The sequence below is a fragment of the Sander lucioperca genome, chromosome 1 (genome assembly GCF_008315115.2).
Source record: "Sander lucioperca isolate FBNREF2018 chromosome 1, SLUC_FBN_1.2, whole genome shotgun sequence".
NCBI lineage: Eukaryota > Metazoa > Chordata > Actinopteri > Perciformes > Percidae > Sander > Sander lucioperca.
In genome coordinates this window covers 34,522,059-34,541,636 of record NC_050173.1, presented here as the reverse complement: position 1 = coordinate 34,541,636, position 19,578 = coordinate 34,522,059, and the positions used below count along the sequence as shown (strand labels likewise).

General features: G+C 40.2%; 1 protein-coding gene and 1 long non-coding RNA gene across 6 annotated transcripts in view; one reads left to right on the top strand and one right to left on the bottom strand.

Annotated features, from left to right (window-relative positions):
- Positions 1-19,257, top strand: part of LOC116064302 — a 21,154-nt gene extending 1,897 nt beyond the window's left edge. Inside the window, exons 2-3 of the long non-coding RNA XR_004108503.2 lie at positions 14,143-14,151; positions 19,146-19,257. This is a non-coding gene — a long non-coding RNA (uncharacterized LOC116064302). The remainder of the gene's footprint in view (positions 1-14,142; positions 14,152-19,145) is intronic.
- The window catches only part of spock1 (SPARC (osteonectin), cwcv and kazal like domains proteoglycan 1), a 107,600-nt gene that overhangs the window by 3,977 nt on the left and 84,045 nt on the right, over positions 1-19,578 (bottom strand). For all 5 annotated transcript variants that reach the window (XM_031319403.2, XM_031319406.2, XM_031319405.2 and 2 more), the window contains 4 exons: positions 16,378-16,510; positions 13,493-13,613; positions 898-1,017; positions 41-262 (listed from right to left, as the gene is read on the bottom strand). In XM_031319403.2, coding sequence (XP_031175263.1) covers positions 41-262; positions 898-1,017; positions 13,493-13,613; positions 16,378-16,510 — 596 coding nt within the window. The remainder of the gene's footprint in view (positions 1-40; positions 263-897; positions 1,018-13,492; positions 13,614-16,377; positions 16,511-19,578) is intronic.

Genomic DNA, 19,578 nt, shown 5'->3' with positions numbered 1-19,578 from the left:
TCAACGTCAGTTTTTTATTCAACCCTCTCCCCCTCCTCACCCTCAGGTTTCTGAAAGCAGTAGCACCACTCATTGTTAGACAGCTTTCCATCCTTGAAGGAGTCACAGGAGTTGAAGAGGGGCTTCATGCACAGCTCATACTTGTCCAGGTAGATGGCACTCAGCTCTGATTGGTCCAGCAGGAGGTCAAAGTTCATGTCAAGCTTGTTGAACATCCAGCCAAGTGAGTCCTTACAGATGGGCAAGATGCTGGTGTCAAAGTCTAGAGGAGAAAGGAGACAGAGAGGAAAAAACAGATAATGGAATTGTGGAAAATTTTTGAAACTGCAGAACATCCAGGTCACCCACATTTTTTATCTTTTTCAAGTATCACACTGAGATCTGAATGTATCTGAGTGTGTGCCGTGGCAGAGCTCACATGTGTTCAGACATGTTGACATCACAGAGAACAGAGCAGGGTCGCTCGCTGTCAACAGCTGCCCTCATGAGGACTGAAAAGCGTGTCTGTTCAACAGGAAAGTGCCGCGCACACACACACACACACACACACACACACACACACACATAGTGCGTGGCACTATCTTTGTGGGGACCCGTCAATGACATAATGCATTCCCTAGCCCCTTACCCTAACCTTAACCATCACAACTGGCTAACCTTAACCCTTACCCTCACCCTAACCATAACCTAATTCTAACCCTAATCCTAAAACCAAGTCTTAACCCTCAAACAGCCCTTTAAAGTTGTGGGGTCCAGCATTTTGGCCCCACAAAGCTGTCCGGACCCCACAAGTATACTGTATTCCCGGTTTTTGGACCCCACGAATATAGTTAAACAAGAATACACATATATATACACACACACACACACACACATATTGTAGGAGGATGTACTCACGTCCAGTGGCGGAGTCGATGCTGTCAGAGGATTTGAGGTCTCTGTTGGCATCGAGGTGGAGAACTCCAAACCAGTCCTTTAGTCTTGCAGCCAGACTGTGGAGCTCTGTGTCGGTGCAGGCTACACACACACACACACACACACACACACACACACACACACACACACACACACACACACACATACAATAATGAGGAGAGGGGAAGCTGTCAATCTACTGCTGTCATCAGAGGAGAGAAAAACAATTATTGTCTTGCTCCTTATCAAACTTTCATTTTTCTGCTGTGTACTTTCCCTCTCTGTGTTGTTTCTTTTCCTTTTTTTCATCCAACTGTTCTTCTTGAGTAAACACAGTGGAGTGATAACACACACTGAACTCGTTGACAGTTACCATAGGAACCCAATCTGACATACACACACGGAAATACAAATACAGTGGATTTTCCTCATCATGTGGGAAACTACACACACACACACACACACACACACACACACACACACACATGGACCAAAAATGTCATCTTGCAGTGGCCACTACTAATACATTTTAATGGAGAAGCACTTGGCCCCCCAGGTCGGGTTCTTGGACGGGGTGAGAGGGGTGAGGAGGTTGGCGTCGGTGGATCTGAGTTTGCGGGTAGGAGTATGATAGTTCAGGAGGTCGGTGATGTAGTTGGAGGCTTGTAGTTTGTGGAGGTAGTAGTAGGTGAGAATTTTTAACTGGTTTATGCACGATAATACTCCTTTGCACAACTAAAAATAAAGTTGATCCAACACTGTCATGCAAGTTGATGCTACTCTCCATGCTACTGCTCAAAAAGAACACAAACTATTACTGTATTGCACAAACTGAACAATACAAATGATGATATGCCTAATTAAAAGTATAAACCAGCCTCTGTTGCTGCCTAAAGGATCCCTTGTTCCTTCAGCTCTGTGGGACTGACAGGGTCTGCCTGCAATCCAAGCAGCCTCTGTCTGTCTCTCTCTGCGTCTCTGTCAATCTCCGTCTCCCTTTCTGTTTCTCTCCTGCATGTGATTGACATATTTTTTCCTCCATTCTGTTCCTTTTGAAAGCTTAATAAATGTGCCTGAAGGACAAGAGCCATTTTCCACCTCGTGCTGAGCCTTCCAATTCAAAACGCTCCAGCTTTTTCATGGATGATAGAAAATGCAGAAAGAGGTTGTTAGCATTGTGTGGGAGTGGAGTTTTTAGCAGGTTGAGAGGTGTTTCTGTTTTTGTCAAGTCACATTCCTCATTCTGTTGCCAAACCATGTTCTGTGTCCTAGCATGGATGCAAACATGTGCATACACACACAGAGACACACCCATACATAAACATTTTATAGTAATAGTTTTGGACTGTGCCATTATTGCAGCTGCTATAAAACAGAGGATGCCCCAGGTAACAGACTGGAGCTGAGGACAGGACTGATAACATTTATTGTCTGGCTATCTGTGTGACATTACCTCTGGAATCCCAAGGTGGTCTGTGTTTATGTGTGTGTGTGTGTGTGTGTGTGTGTGTGTGAGAGAGAGAAAGAGTGTGTGATATAACCCTTCAGGACCAGACAGATAACATTTTAGAGTGCTCTTCATTTCCACGGTCTGGAGCAGAGAAAGAGAGAGCAAAATACCAAAAGCCACAACAATATCTGTCTTCACCTCCTAATTACAATTCTTCCTCTGGCAGAAGTGGAGGCTGTAGCATGCAGGCTTTTTGACCGTTCTTGACCGTACCCCCCCCCTATTTCACTTTCTGTTCCCACTCCCTGCTATTTAAATCACTCTCTGCTTTTCAATTCTTTTGTTGCCTTTAAGGACTTCTTGCTCATTTATCTCTATTGCCTATCCATGTCTAATCTCTCTCTCTTCTATCTCTATCAATTTTCTGTGATTCAATAGAAGCCACTTATCCCACCTGGCTGTACCTATGCAGTTTCTTTTAAACTTGGAGGACCACTTTGATATGCCCAGCTCTTCTATTTCTTACTCTCACCTAAATTGCTTTCAGGGTTTCATTTCCCAACTCCCCCTTCGCACATCCCCCTATTGAGTCTCAAGATTGTTTCTGTTTTTTTCTTTGATATCCCGCCCCTCTGTCTCTCTTCTCATTCCTCCACTTTTTCCACTTTTCTCCCCGCTGCTCTCTCCATCTTTCCTATCAAGTCTCTTGGATTTTGCACTACGCCCCACAATGAGTCTCGATGGACCCTCTTATCTCTCTCTCAGTGCGACCCAAATTGTTTCGGACGGGCCCGACACTGCTGCCTGTGTAAGGACTCCTTTTGTTGTGCAACGAGTTGGAAAGCTGGAGCTGAAAACATTCATGCACTGAAGGACACAACACACAGAGATAAAATGGCCTGCTTACCATTTTTCTCTCTCTCTCTTTCCGAGCCACAGCAGGGCCAGGCAGGCTTAAAGATGTCAGACACACAACCAGCATCAAAGCCCGTCCACAGGCAGTTACACAAATTACACAGTTATGGCAGAAGTGGACGATTGATGTGGGATTCAACAAGTGATGTTGCTGCTGTCAATAGAAAACCTGATCAATTGTCTCAGAACAACTTTACAGAACAGCACTCAAAGTTTGACTTAAAGAATAAATGGATCATACAGTACCATGACTGTAGCCGAGGTTTCTTTACTTTTAAGCCTAACACTAGAGTCACTCACTATGGATTCTTTTAATGTAGTTTGGCTGATTTCCTACTCCAAAACACATTTAGCACAAGCCCTGGTATATCCATATTCAACCACTCTCCAGTCAGCCTTATCTTCAAGTTATTTTGGTCATGTTGTTCATGTTGTTCAGCAGGCTATAAACAGACTGTACATGTAAAAGGAAACAGGCATAACATGTATGCCTATGGCATCCATATAAACACGACTGCTATACTAGCATGTTGGACTGTTTGAATCTGCTTTTCAAATGCTGTACACTAAATCAGTGTTTCCCAGCCTGGGGTTTGGTATTCCTGCAAGGAGTCACAAAATGAATCTTAGGAGTCATGCGATGATTAACAGGATAGGAAGAAAGAAAAACATAGTTCTGCTGTTTTTTTCTCTGACACTTTCTTTGTTGTAAATGCTGATAGTTTCACCCTCTCAGGCTTAAAAACATTATTCAAATAAAACAACAACCAACAACCTGAGAAAGGAAAATTCTTCTTGCGCACAACTAATAGACATATCATGCAACATGTGATAAGGAGCCTAAACAATTGTCTCATTTTAAAGGGTCATATTGCAGAAAGGTTGGAAACCATTGGCACAAAATGAACAATTTGCCTGGCTGATTATGCAAAGCCTTCGCCATTATTCATTTGACAAAATATGTTCCCATTATTAATTAACTTTTTGTTCGAATATCTACGGTGGCCGACAGGGGCTCATGTTATGCTCAATGAAGCAGATATTAATGTTGCAATGTTTTTTAATTAATTTGGCTATTGTTCAATTTATAGCTTTTTTCCCCAGGGCTTTATAATGCATTGATTTCTCAAAAGACCCCTTTTTTTAATTGAAAACTACAAAACAGACCAAGCAGTGATATGAAAGAAACTGGGAACTGGTGTGTAAAACAAAGAATAAACACACCCTTTCACCATGGCAAGCACTACTCATGACTTTGCTTCCTATGATAACTGATGCTATCTGCTCCACTTCCAAAACGTCACATATTGTTTGACAGTTAACTTTTACCAAGGATGAAGTGGTAGTAGACAGCTAGACACACCAGCTGGTTTCACACAGGAGAAGAAGAAGTATCGATCAGAGCTGTGGGGCAAATATCAAACACTGAATCATGGCTGGGAATTACCTTCATATCCATCTTCCTTCCTCCCTTTTTCCCACTCAACCAGCACTTTCTCGCTTCTGCTGTCTTTCATGTCTGCAAACTCAGATCAGCAGAAACTGGCCAAAAAATCCACAAGCCACCAATTTTCCATAGACCCACACATAAACTAATAGCTGTAAGTGGCAAAGTAAAGCTAAACTGCAAGCACACGAGATATAATGTAGAAACAAGTTTTCTTCTTGTTATGTGATGAACTTCTACTAACAGACTAACTGATTCATTCAGGACAAAGAGCTACATATACGGCAGGCTAGAGGAGTGCTTCTTTGTTGTTAGAAAAGACAATGTGCCATGAAGAAGCAGCTTTATTTTGCATTTTGGGGAAGTTGTGGACAGTAGGGTGAAGACAAAGTCACCGCAATGAATCAAACCACTACTCACTGAGATGCATCATCATCTGAATCACGCAACATCTCTGTCTCCTACGAACCACATTTTGTATACAACTACTTAACTTGAAATGTAATTGTTGCCTGGATACCATTCAATGGCAACATCCAGAATACAATCCAGGAAGCGTGACATCCTGATACTGCACGGATGTCAAAGTGTAGAAATCAGTGTGGATGGGTGTGTGTACAAAGCACAGGACTTTGACACTGTTAGACAGAGTTTTGTGTCCTGTTTCTTGTTATGTTCAGGCTCTTTTTTTTAAAGTGTGACACGGTTGCGTACTTTTTCTATGATTTTGAAGTGGATTTATGGAAGTTCATTTGCGATGGACATCAGCAATAATGATATTCTTGGAAGGTGAGGGGAGACACACCTCACATATTGAAAACCTCCATTAAAAGGGGAAGGGAAAGATCATGGTCTTTAGATTCTGGTTGAAGTTGTCGTCAATCTGATTCATAATGAGCCATGAAGAGCTAATGCTTCATGTACATTCACATTACATCCAGCAGTTTTCTTGCACGTAAATCTCTACAGTTATGACACTAAATCTATAGTGTACTATGAAGAACATGAAACGCTGCTGCATCTTGTGGAAATGAAACTGATGTGTTTTTTTTTTTTTATATCTAATCGGTACTTATAAAGTATCTTATGTAATGAAAACACCCCGTTTAACAAGGCATACCAAAAATATGCCATACCCAGTGACATATCAATCAATCATTTATTCATTATTAGGTTTGTCAGAACTGTCAGTTTAATCAACAAATTGTGTCATTCTTGTTCATTGGAGATGATTTTAGTTTGGCACAAACATGCAACCGTCTAGCTCCATCACCAGATGTGCTTGTGACTGCCATTAGGAGGTGATTCAGTGCAACATTCCCAAATTATGTATGGTGGCAATCCCTCCAGGCCGGTTTAGGTTAAGAGATAAATGCGTCCTCCAAACTTCCTAATATATAACTCCAACCATCAGGAGAAGTCAGGCTTTGCATCCCTCCATCGGTCTCCTTTATCATTGATACATGATTAATGAAGTTTGTCATATGAAAGAGAAGGAGTGGCTCTAAACGTAGACAGACGAACAGTGTGTGGTGATCACCTTGAGACATCAGGAGCATGTCTGATCAGATTAAGATGAAAGGCAGATGGAAAGGGAGAGACGGGAGGCGGTGGAGTGAGGTGACACTTTTTAACAAGGTAACAGAAGAAGAAAGAAATGGACTAAGACAGTCAGATAGGAGATATGAGGAAGATAGAAGGTCAGATTCATTAAAAAGATACAAGGATATGTTTGATTTTCTTTGCCTCAAGCTATCAGCTCCCAAAAACAATCTCACTGGCAGTGAGTTAAGGTTAGCCCAGATAATGATCAGTAATACACTGTCTGCACAGAGAGGGAGACAGGCAGAGATAGAAGTGAGTTAGATATAAAGAGAGAGGCAAAAAGAGAACCATGCAGTTTAAATTTCAAGACTGTTTTTGCAAATTGAGCTTGTTTTACTAAGAATTCTCCAATAATTTGCTGTTAGGACTTGGATGTACAGTAGGTTAGGTTTTGATTGAAGTTTACATTCAGGTTAGCATGAAAAATAGCAAGTGTGAATTAGTGAATGGATATGACGAACAACAGAATCTTCACAGATATTCTTTTCTCTAATCTCAAACATGCACACACTACACAATTTGAAAATGTGGCGACCTCTAGCTCACCCAGTAAGAGCGTGCGCCCCATGAAGACTGAGTCCTTTGCAGCTGCCCGGGTTCGAGTCCGACCTGCGGCCCTTTGCTGCGTGTCATCCCCCATTTCTCTCCCACCTTTCCTGTCTATCCACTGACACTATCTAATAAAGGGAAAAAATGCCCCAAAAAATAATCTTACAAAAAAAAAAGATTCGAAAATAATTGTGCATCACACACTACAGGATATTATTAAGATTATTGTGCCAGAAGGAGCAATGCACCACCTCACGTGATCTCATGGGGAAGCAGATGTAAACAAAATGGAGACTGATGTGGGGCAACAACTTGTTGTAGCGTTAATAATGTTTTGCAGTGACAAGAAAGAAACACAGAGGCAAAACGAGTGTGGATTAAAAAGTGGTTGGGGAGACACGGTCAACACAGGTTGTCTGTTCTTGGTTCTTCAGCGAGAACTGGAGGTGAGGGTTCTGTTTTTCGTTGCTTGGCAACACCATCAGCTGCTATTGAGAAAGTACTGACATAATTATCCAGATTTGAACTCCTAAATATCAAACATGATTGAAATTGTCGGGGCAGCCCTGATGCAGCTGCAAACAGTTTGGGAGGTTTAAGATTGGATGTGTAATTCGCTCACAGTACCAGATATTCTGGGCCGAACATCGGAACTGATCTTGGTCATGGACTATAGATTTCTCTGCTGATTATCAGGAGGGGGGAATTGGGGATAAATCGTCCCGACTACTCCTGTAGTCTGAGATCGGTTTAAATTAACTACTTTTGCTGTGTTATGTATTTGGAGCAGTGCACTAACAACTGACAGACAAACAGTGTACAGCATTGGGTGTTAATGTGACACTAACCCGGTTTTGCATCACCATAACAAAGTCTCTTGTCAGGAAACTGTAAACATCCTTTTTAAGTGTTTGAACAAATGACCAATGCAACTTTTTTTTTGAGGACAGTCTCAAGGGGACATACTAAAATTCTCTACAGGCACTTTTCACACTAGTTAGCAGTTTGGAAAGAATCCCTAAGCAATTGACATGTGTTAGGAGAGGATAGGAAGTGTGGAGGCAGAAGAGAGGAGAACACAATCTGTCCTCCTGTGTGTTCTCTGCGGAGATGTGGTAGAGAATTGCCAGGAAAAATTTTAATTTAGCGAGGGGATTGAGCCCATTCAGCTCTAACTTGTTTTATCAATGCCATTGTTCAACAGTAGCTGAGAGAAAATTAACTATTGTTACTAAAAAAACAAACTGTTGGACCATAACCAGTACGGACTGAGACCTTTACACATGATCACCAGAAGGATTGTTTGTGTCAGCTCAAGATGACTTATTTCTATGTGAGAGAGTGATGAGGATGTACAACATCACCGCAGTGCTGCCTCAGGGGTGAATGACAGATCAAATTAGATCTCAGTGCCTCTGTGTCGATGTGTTAACCTTTGCTGACAAACAGGCAAACAGCTGCAATGGATTTTTTTCTGGATAAATCCAGTTTATGTCATCATTTAGAGATCCTAATTAATAATTAAAATAAAGATTACACCAAATCAGCAATTAACATATACAATTAACCTGTAATAATGGCCTAATTTTATTTTTATAGATTTTGTTTGTGTGGAATTCTTGCCTTTATTTGACTGTAAAGACAGAGACTAGAAATGGAGGGGAGAGAGAAGGGGTATGACATGCAACAAAGGTCCCAAGGCTGGCATCGAACCCGGGACGTTGTGATAATGTGGCATGGGCTGTAACAGCTTAGCTATGAAGATGCTCCATTATGGCTTAATCTTTGACCGTTTTTTTTTTATAATTTCTCTTAGTTCCAGATAGTTTCTGCCTTTTGTCTTTGTAGTTTTCAATACTGTCAAGACTTTGCAGGATCTATTTGTGTCAATATGACCCAATATCAAAAATAAATGGTTGGACTTTATGTTTAATATTAAGTGATGCATTTCTCACAGTCCTTTGTGCAATGAATAAAAAAAGGTAGATAAATTGGAAAAAGACAACAAAGTGTAGGTGGAACTTTAACCCAACACTCTGTAAAATGATGGCTTGGAGGCTTGAAGACAGAATATAAATGAGCAACAGACAGAGATGGGAGATTGAGGAGAGTGTGAAAGAGATGTGACTGACAAACGCACAGTGACAAGTTTTCCACATACCCACTGACACTGTGAAAAATTAAGGTTATTAGTGTGGTTGGCAAAAGTACTCATAAAGTATAATATTTGAAGCCTTCCACTGTGCCTTGTCTAATGAAAAAACAATATTTACCCTGCACTCCAAATAAACAGTATACTGAAGCACACACTTACTATAGCGTCTACAAGTATCAATCAAAATCAGGGGAGTGACGGAAAGAGAGAAGATGGAAAGAAAGAGATTCACCTATACAAGCTGCTTTTTGAATTCTTCCTCCACTTCCTCCTCAAAGCAGCTCTTCACATTAGAGGCTCTTATAATCATTCAGAAATAATAAATATATATTTCAACTATTCTGCTAAAGAATTAAGCATGGTGTACAATTGGGCTGTGTTCGAAATCACTTCCTATAGTTACTACATTAACCCTCCGCCTGAAATCACCATTTACCTCTCACTATAGAGTAAACTAATGAGGGTCTGTTAAATAAGGAGAAGTGAGTGACGAGGGATTGATTTCCAACACTTGACCACACACACCCTAATCAGTGGAGTCAAAACAGGTGTTTTCAATCAGGCTAACGACCTGCTCTGACTTCACTGATTAGTTTCACCTGAGAGAAACTTTTTTGTGCCCTATGATTCAGTGTTGATTGAACCGCAATGAACTAGAAAAAAATATTGATATTTCATCTTCTTATGCCATAATTACAGTAACATCTTGTACTGTGATGCCACTGATATGAATGTGCTTAATAATCAAATGACAAGAGTACTACGGATAATAATGTATGTGAAAATACAAACGCTCAGTGAGCTCAGTGACCTCAGCAAAGCCGCTGCTGCAGGTATATGACAGTGTATATGGTCACGTCACATCATATATGGATGTCTAACAAAACCTCAACATGAGTACTTTTGCTTGATTTAAACTGCTCAGTGCCACTTTAATTAGATTAGTTCTGCCTGTCTAGCTGATGTCAACTCACCACGGCACTTACCTCATCTGCCCTCTACACACACACACACACACACACACACACACACACACACACACACACACACACACACACACACACACACACACACACACACACACACACACACACACACACACACAGAAAGCACTAAGCTGTTACTGTAGCATGCATTTTAAAAAATCAGCAGCCGGATGGGAGTATAGTGAAGCATGAGTTAAGGGGTTGGCTGGGGTCTTGTGCTATGGTGAGAGCTTTGCATGTGATGGCAGTGTCAATGAGGGCTGGGAGGTTAGGAGTCGGGAGACCAATGAATTTAGAGGCATTGGGTGTAATTTGATGTGACTGGGAATGTCTCAAAACCAAACCAAAATATGTTTCAAAATATGCCAAAACAATTTTGTATAAAAGACTTTTAAACAATGTATATCTTTTTATATCCTTTTGACATTATTTCATCTAATTTCAGCCATGATGAATATGTATTTACTAGCATTCCGAACTGTGCTTTATAATGGTTATTGCAATATTAAAGCAGCCATATTATGCTCATTTTCAGGTTCATAATTGTATTTTAAGGTTGTACCAGAATAGGTTTACATGGTTTAATTTTCAAAAAACACCATCTTTTTGTTGTACTGCAGTGCTCTCTCTCACTGCTGCAGATCCTCTTTTCAGCTGGTCTCTGTTTTAGCTACAGAGTGAGACCTCTGTTCTTCTTCTTCTTCTGTACTATCTCTGATTGCACTGCACATGCTCAGTAGCTCAGATGTAGATCATGTCAGCTAGCTAGCTCCATAGACAGTAAAAGAAAGGCTCTTTCTACAACTTCGGTCAGTTACAAGGCAGGATTAGTTGGCGCACATGTAAGTAGTTCTTTTGTAGATTATGGTGAACTTGTGTGTGTTGTAGCAGTGCTTTGCTATTGAGAACGAGGTAGCATGCTAGCGTTAGCATGCTAGCGTTAGCATGCTAGCGTTAGCGTTAGCATGCTAACGCTACGAGCTAATGGTTGCGGTTAGCCTGCTCGTTTCGGCTTGTGACGTCACAAGCCGTGCCGATTTTGAACAGCTCACCCAGAGACTGAAGGCAGGACACATTCAGAAACTGTATCTCACTCTAAAGAGCATGGGTGGATTTTTTTCAAAGTTTGTATGTGTGTGGAGGCACCAGAGACACAACATAACACCCCAAATCCCAGAAAAAGTGATTTTTTCATAATATGGGCACTTTAAAAGTAATACAACCAAACAGTATACACAGTAAATATTTATTATCAAGATATATACTGTAGTTAAATTGGCTGAATATACGTTTACATATTGTCCAAACCATCTGACATTCTGAATCTCCAGTTTAAAAGCAACACTGCAACAAACCACTGTTTTAGCGTGGAAACACAACAACCCTGTTTACCGTAAAAGTGATTATTATCCATTATCCATATTAATATGGAACTAGCTACAGTAACGGGTGTGTGAGCAGACATATTTATCTGTCTGGTATGAATGCGCAGACTCAGATTGAACCTGTGGCTATCAGTAAACACAGAGGAGTGATAACACATCCTGAACTGTTGCAATCTTTTGTCTGTTACCATAGGAACACAATCTGACACACACAACCCCACACACACACACACACACACACACACACACACACACACACACACACACACACACACACACACACACACACACACACACACACACACACACACACAGTGTTTTCCTCAACTACTGCCATCTCCATCTGTTTACCATTTTGTGTTGCTGATCTAATGAGAGATTCTATCATCGCTGCTACCTCTGAATGCACAAATATTTGGACCTGCTATCTCATTGATGGTCTGAAGACAGACTATATCGGAAAGTACAGTGACATTCATGAGAAGAAGATAGAACCAGAGGGAGAGAGAGAACATGAGGACGGCGTTTAAACAGAAAACTTTGAGAAAAGAGTCAAAGCAGAGAGTCAAGAGTGAAAAGTTGACACTGTCCAAGATATGGAAAAAGATTATCTTTCTCTTAACATAAACTCATCCACTCTGTTTACTCTCAGAGTCAAGCTCTCAGCAAACCAAACACATAATTATAGATTATATTGAACAAAGATGGAGGGGAATTAATTAGGCAACAGTCAAGTTGGTAAAACACTTCTCCGTTACATCATCACTCTCTGTTCCCTTCATCATTCAGACTTAAACTAATGAAGGGAAGAATTAGATAGAGAGGGAGCTGTCATTAATTAGCAGACACATTTCATTTGTATTAAATGTTATATATCTTATAAATGCTTTCAGAGAATGATTAAAAAAAGACCAGGGAGGGCAGAATATGTTATTGTGTATGAGGGGTATAAGCATGTTCAAATATTCAATATTCCAACTAGATAGAGAGATGGATAGGTAGTTAGATTCACAACGCATACACGCACGCACGCACACAAAGTTAAACCATCCCACTACTCCCCCATCTGGAAGAGAGGAAACCTGTAACAATAACAATCCATCCTTTTCTGTGCTGCTTTCTTTTAGATTGCATTTTTCCTCCAAATTCTCTCCATTCATCTACTGAAATCCTATTTTCATGACAAACAATAAGACACACACACTCACTCAATCACTGCTCCCTGTAGCTGTCAGAAAATGGCTTGGGTGGGGTGGGGGTGATGGAATGGGAAGAAAATAACATGAGTAAGTGTGTGAATGTGTGTGTGTGTGTGTGTGTGTGTGTGTGTGTGTGTGTGTGTCGTCGTAACCAGTGGTGGAAGAAGTATTCAAATCCTTTAAGTACTAATACCTCACTGTAAACATACTCTGTTACAAGTAAAAGTCCTGCCTTGAAAATGTTACTAAAGTAAAAGTATGTAAGTATCATCAGGGAAATGTACTTAAAGTACTCAATGCAGAAAAATCCTCACATTTTAGAAACTGGAAACAATCAAAACAGTTCTGTCAATGAACTAAGTGTTGAATCGTCTAATCATTTCAGCTGGACCGTTATATTGTTGGGTAGTTTAATTTATAATAAATCAATCAATCTATTTTATAAACTACATGTATTTTGTGTGCAAAAATCTTAATTTGTAAAATAACTAGTAATTAAAGCTGTCAGATTAATGTAGTGGAGTAAAAAGTACAATATTTCTCTCTGAAATGTAGTAGCATTAAATGAAAAGACTAAAGTAAAGTACAAGTACCCTCACATGTTTACTTAAGTACAGTACTTGAGTAAATGTACTTAGTTACATTCCACCACTGGTTGTAACAATGTGTTCTGGGGCATCCACCTGAACCAAAAGTGACTGACAAGCTCACAACAGATGAAATGGACATGGAAACAAAAAGACCGTAACAGCCTTAATGACGCGTCATACATTTCACTGTGTGTGAAGTCAGAAGGATGGACAGCAAAAGAGCTAGCTACTGTAGCTATCTAAACAGAAAGTTATTTTTCGGTTTATTTGTATGAACAGAGAGCTACAGTACTCACCAGCCTTTTCAGTCTTATGCGGTGGTTTGCTGAGCTCCTGACCAGGCAAACAGGGACACAGCCCGTCACATTTTACTGAGATCGTCTTTCCAGACAGGCAGCTCTGGAACTCCAACTTACACTGTAAAAAACACACACATCAAAAACATGAGTAATGGAGGCTGTATTTTACAGACTTGAGGGCTGGGAACTCCACATAAAAGATCAGTATGCTTGTCTTGGGGAATACTTAGTCTGTAAAAACAGCTTGGCCCTTTGTTGAATCTATTATTTTTCACCATGCCTAACACAACTACCTTTCTGTAGACTACAAATATGCATTAGAAGACATGGGCAATGACCAGGCGTTTAAGGTCTAATGAATACTATCAAGTTGCATTATGGGAAGTGAAGGTTTCAGTGTTTTTTAAACTTGACCCTGCCAGAAGCTAAAAGTTAGGATATATGGGGGCTACTGATGCGCTCATAATGGCCTTTCGTATTCAAATCTGCTTTACTTTTTGAAAGTGCAGTATCCCTTTAAATACCCCCTTAATTTAAAGTATGTATTGGTGTGTTGTAACTGTGCTCGAAGTACGTAATTACAACCAAACAAAAACTTTGAATTTCAAACTTTCTTTCTTTGTTGATTAAGGGAAAGATTAGCTGAGACAGGATTGGTCATTTATTTTGGATGAACAGATGTGTCCATTAGGCAGCCATGTAGACACACCATTAGACATAGAGATGCCCAGTGACATTCTATTATTCACTGCAGTACAAACCCTAATGCAATGCAAAAAAAGCAAGACGGACTACTTTGGAACGTAATTTAACAGTATAAATCTCATTCCAGGTAAGTGAGGGGTAAGAAATTGTTTGGACTAGTTGGGGGGAAAAAATCCAATTACAAGATCCTTCCAAGAGGAATAATGAAAACTGAAATGAGTTATGTAAATTCTGTTTGCGAGATGATGACGACAGGCTTTGTGAGGGTGAGACCATGACTGTGCATAAACACATCATGCACCATACACAGGCTTAGCCTTATCCTGCCAACACTTTCATTTTCCATGTTGTAATTCAAATCCATCATTTCCTCCCTGTCACCTCTTTGGTAGCACTGCTAATGTTGCTTAATGAAATTTGTTGACAAAGGAACGGCGCTCTGTCCTGTTCTCACATATTGAATTTGCTGTCTGAGGAGGGTGACAGAGAGAGAAAGAGAGAGAGAGAGAGAGAGAGAGAGAGAGAGAGAGAGAGAGAGAGAGAGAGAGAGAGAGAGAGAGAGAAAAACCAAGAAATGGATGACCTTCCCCAGTCACTGTCAGCACACCGAGAAGCCCCATGATTCTTTATGTTTGTCTCTCTCCAGGGGTTAATGTGGTTTTGATGAAACTGTTTTAACTCCTGACTCGGTGCAGTAAGAGGAGAAGAGAGGAGAGGAGAGGAGAGGAGTGGAGTAATGGACTTAACTTAGTGGGCTGACGACTCTCAGGAGATAAGAGTACTGTCCTCTTAATAGGATATTGCGTGTGTGTGCGGTCACGATGAGGGAGGCACGTAATGTAATAATACAACATGAATAAGCTTGCGACCAGCAGCTCACTGGTGAGCAGAGTTTAAGTTGGGCCACAGGGACCCATCACTCCTCCAGCTAACTGAACCCCTCCAACTAAATTACCGCAGCGAACAGAGGGACGTCCCAGTCCTCCTCTTCCTTTTGTTCTTCCTCTTGTTTCTCCTTCAGTACTTATCCTCCTCAGCACAGCTTCAGCCAGGTAGGTCATTGGAAAGCCTATGTCCTGACGTCCTTATACACAAGGGTTTCAAACTCTTAATTTGACATTGTTTCATAATAAGTTGGATGCTTAACCCTGATTTTAAACTGAAAACAACGTGACCACCTGGTAGTCTATTCATTTCCTGCAGAGCGGAGCTGAAAAATACGGATGGTGTGTGGATGGACAACAAGCTTCCCAGCAAAGAAAACATGACTGCAGTTAAACTCCTTCTCTCAAAGGTTTGCGTTTATTTACTTTGTCTCCTCACACGCCACTCTCCTTGCAATTAATAAATAATACTGCAATGTGGAGGTGTCCTGATGCCCATAGCATAATATTCCTGTCACAAAGAATTTGATTTAGCTCAAGAGATGTCTTATATTTTCCATTTGTATTTGATTGTGCTTCACCCCTTGCAAACCAAAATAATATAAATGTGGATGTCAATAAGAATCCACAGTCTGTTATACGAAGCACAGACATCTGCTCATTTCATTCTCGCCTTTCTTTTCTCCTCTATCGTGACATTGTAAGTTTGTGGCTATGCATAATTTTATATAGCGGAGAATGAGATCACAAGTAGAGGTTAGAGGCTGGAAATGGGGCTAGAGTCAGATGAGAAGATGGAGGTTGGGGAGCTTTTACGAATCGTCCAGAGAAGGTTTTAGCTGCTGAAAAGACCTCTGATGGCTGACCCTGTTCCCAGTCATTTGCATAATAGACAGAGGGAAGTACTGCTGAAATCAACACAGTGGAGGAGGACAAGCAGGAGTCAACACACAGATGGTAAGATGGGACAGCAGGAAGAGAAGAGGAGGCAGGAAAAAGCAGAGTGAAAAGGTAACGACAGATGAGTAGAATTAAAATGTCAAGAAAAAGACACACCATCATGTACACATCATCTCAAATATTTACACCATAAATTACATAATTCAGTGGCTCTTCAAGCAATCCTGTCCTTGCTTTTATGTTTGAAAACAAACTGAATTATTAATAAATGATATATTTTCTGAGAAACTGAGACAAAGAAAATGACACACTTAAAGGGACAGAAAAGTATAGACAGAGATGAAGAAGAGTGTGAAACTTAATGAAAGATAAATGGAAAAAGGGATGTCTCACCCTGGAGGAGTAGGCGTGTCCATCAGATCCACACACAGGACTTGACTGGAGCCCCAAGCAGAGCCTACATTTCCCATGAGAACCAGTTTCAAGCCTGTGCTTGTGACCTGCGCTGCCTTTCCTGGGTTTCACACTGAGAGAGAGAGAGAGAGAGAGAGAGAGAAAATAAACAATACTTAAATTCAGATAGTAAGATGAGGTCTGCTACAGATACACAAAAACACAAAACAAACAACAATATCTACAGTGCTTGAACCAACACCTTGTATGTATTGCCTTTTAACATTACTCTCATACATAAATGTATGAGGGGAAATTGAAGTGCAGTAATAACATTCCAGGCAGGAATATTATCTAAACTCGCAGAATCAGTTTTCTACTAAGCAGAAAGTTTTAAAAGTGTCTCTGGTTGTCAGGGTCAGCTCAAGCAGAGCAAATCCTGATTGGTCCATCGAGGCCTTTTCAATAACAAGCATAATTGCTTGTGATCCACATCTTGCAGCAATTTTCAATCTAAGTGCTCTCACTGAACACCCCGCTGTCTCCTGATCTATCGAGCAGAGATGGAAGTAGAGCCAAACAGACTCTTTACAGAGAAACTAATGTGACGACAACAAATGATGCAAAGTGAACAACAGCAGGTGGAGATCCCAACACACATACACACACACACACACACACACACACACACACACACACACACACACACACACACACACACACACACATTCCTACATTACCAACAGTAGACTATCATTCTTCACTGACCTAGTGTGGACCACTGTTTCTGCTCATTTAAAAACAAAAACAAAGATGAAATAGAAAATGTTCTTTTAACATATTTTTCTTCTTTCCACAATATCAATGCAAATATACACTTTTTAATTAACAAAATTATCATTAAATGTTCATCATTTAGTCACTTGGAAGACATTCTGTACTACTCTGTACTACGCTCTCTACAACATTCAAATCCCAGGCAGCGTGTCAGCCGCTTTCGTGGTTCTTTAGAAGTGTCACACTTATCAACCGAGGTATAATCATTGCCACGGCAGATTAGACATGCACACCGCACTGATAAATAAAATAGTGCTGGCATATAAGGTATGATAGAGGCACAATGAAACATCCATCAAATCCCATGCGTCTCCTCCTCTCCTATCAAGTACTCGTTTGTACTAAATGCAGTGAAGCACAAGAATTTCTTCACGTGATTAAAGTGATTTGAAGGGCGGGATTGGCTTGGTCTGGGAAATTTGCGCATGCATGACAATTATTCACTGAGAGAGACAGCTACAGAGAGAAGAGTGGACAGACGTTCTATTGACATATTAGCCTGAAACAGAAACAAGATAGTGATCTCTCTCTCTCTCTCTCTCTCTCTCTCTCTCTCCTTCATGTACCACTGTACTTCAACCCCCTGCTGAGAGTTTCCATGTTGCTCTAATTTGGAAAGGCTCTGATTTGAGGGTACTACAGATTCCTCACAGCAGGACAGAGGTGCATACCAATTAGCACTGCGAGGCTCCATAATATTTTTGAATTATAGCTGAATGATAATGTAGATGTCCAAGCCAGCAGCCGAACATTATCGCTCAATAAGTCAAGAAGCCTGTACAGCTATATTAATTTCAAAAAGAAGAAGGTATGCTTGGGACTTTTGTTATGACAGCTTCTTAGTAGAGAACAAAAATAATTTGCTTGTGAATTTTAGTAAACACAACAGTAATACTAAAGTGTGTCCAGGGCATCAACAAAAAGGCAATTTTGTTAGCAGTGAAGAACAATGATGAATCATCTCCTAGAAAAAGATGCTGCAACATACTGTAGAGTATATTAGCTGTATTTCCCAACATCTGTTTGCAAATATTTTGAAGGCAACAAAGTTTGGATTTTCCCTCTGAAAGGACACTTAATACGTGTTATGCTAATTACTGCAACTAATTTAACTCGTAGATAAAATAAGACCATGGTTCGAAGATTCCGTAAGTGATGCTGTTGGGGAAATACAGATTTTAGGTGAATATTTGACATATTGAGCAGCAAATAGGACTTGTAATTAATGCAATGCAAAGGAATAGATTAAACCAAGTAGCTATGGAGCTAATGACTTGAGGAAATCAATTATACACAAGAAAGAGACAACAAACATTCAAATGTCTTTTGGGGGAAATGCTTCTTCAACTGAAAAATTAAAAAAGCTTAAAATTGGCAACATGACAGGGTTGAAAACACAAACAAATGTGGTGCTGACAGAGTCCAGAGAGCAAACAGATAATTTGATTAAAATTAATTGGTGTTGAGAATATGTGTTTGTATGTCTGTCACTGAAGCAGATTGGATTATTAGACACAGCTAACACACAAAACACAAAATGCTACTTTATTGCATGCTTCTGCTGGGTGTAATTCGTCTAACATGCCCTGAGGGTCTAGCATATTGAAGTTCAACTTTGCATAGTCATTTTGAGTTACAGGCGTTTACTTTCTTGAACTTAATAATAATTCCATTTTTAAGGAGACACAAAATTGCATTAAAGCAGCCACAACTCCACCATTTTGTTGTTAGAAAGCACTGATGCTGAATTAACCCTAATGTTGTGTTTGGGACCCTCTTTAAACACTCAAAAATATACTCAACATTGTTTAACCGTCTCAGTACATCACCTTTCCTAATTTTTTGAGAATTACTGAAATGAGAAAAATGGCATGTTGCATTACTTCTGTTTGTGGTCTCAGAGACATCAGCTGTAAAACATGGTGAAATAGAGAGCCGAAGTCATGCCCTTCTACTTCCGGTCCATGGGACCTATCTTTCGAAAAAATATGAACGGGAGTGAACGGGGAGAGGCAAATTATTTTTTGATCCCGTTTGAAACGAGCCATGGATTACAAATATGATGTTCGTCAATTTAAAAGATAATTTTTCAACCGAAGAATGTTTCAGTTTATTGTTAAACTGTTGAAGTATAAAACTGTAAAAAATACATAATTAGAAAGACTACACACTTCAATGTCGCATGAATGACGTCCCGCTGAAGCTACGATGTCTGTGTGTATCGTACCGGGGATGTAACGTTACTCAAATGAGCAGAGGATCTTACCTGTTCTTTTGCTTATCTGCTGAAAACACTTCACTGGATAAAACACATCAGGTAAGATGATGTTACACGTGTTGTGGAACAGAGCTAAGCTAGCTAGC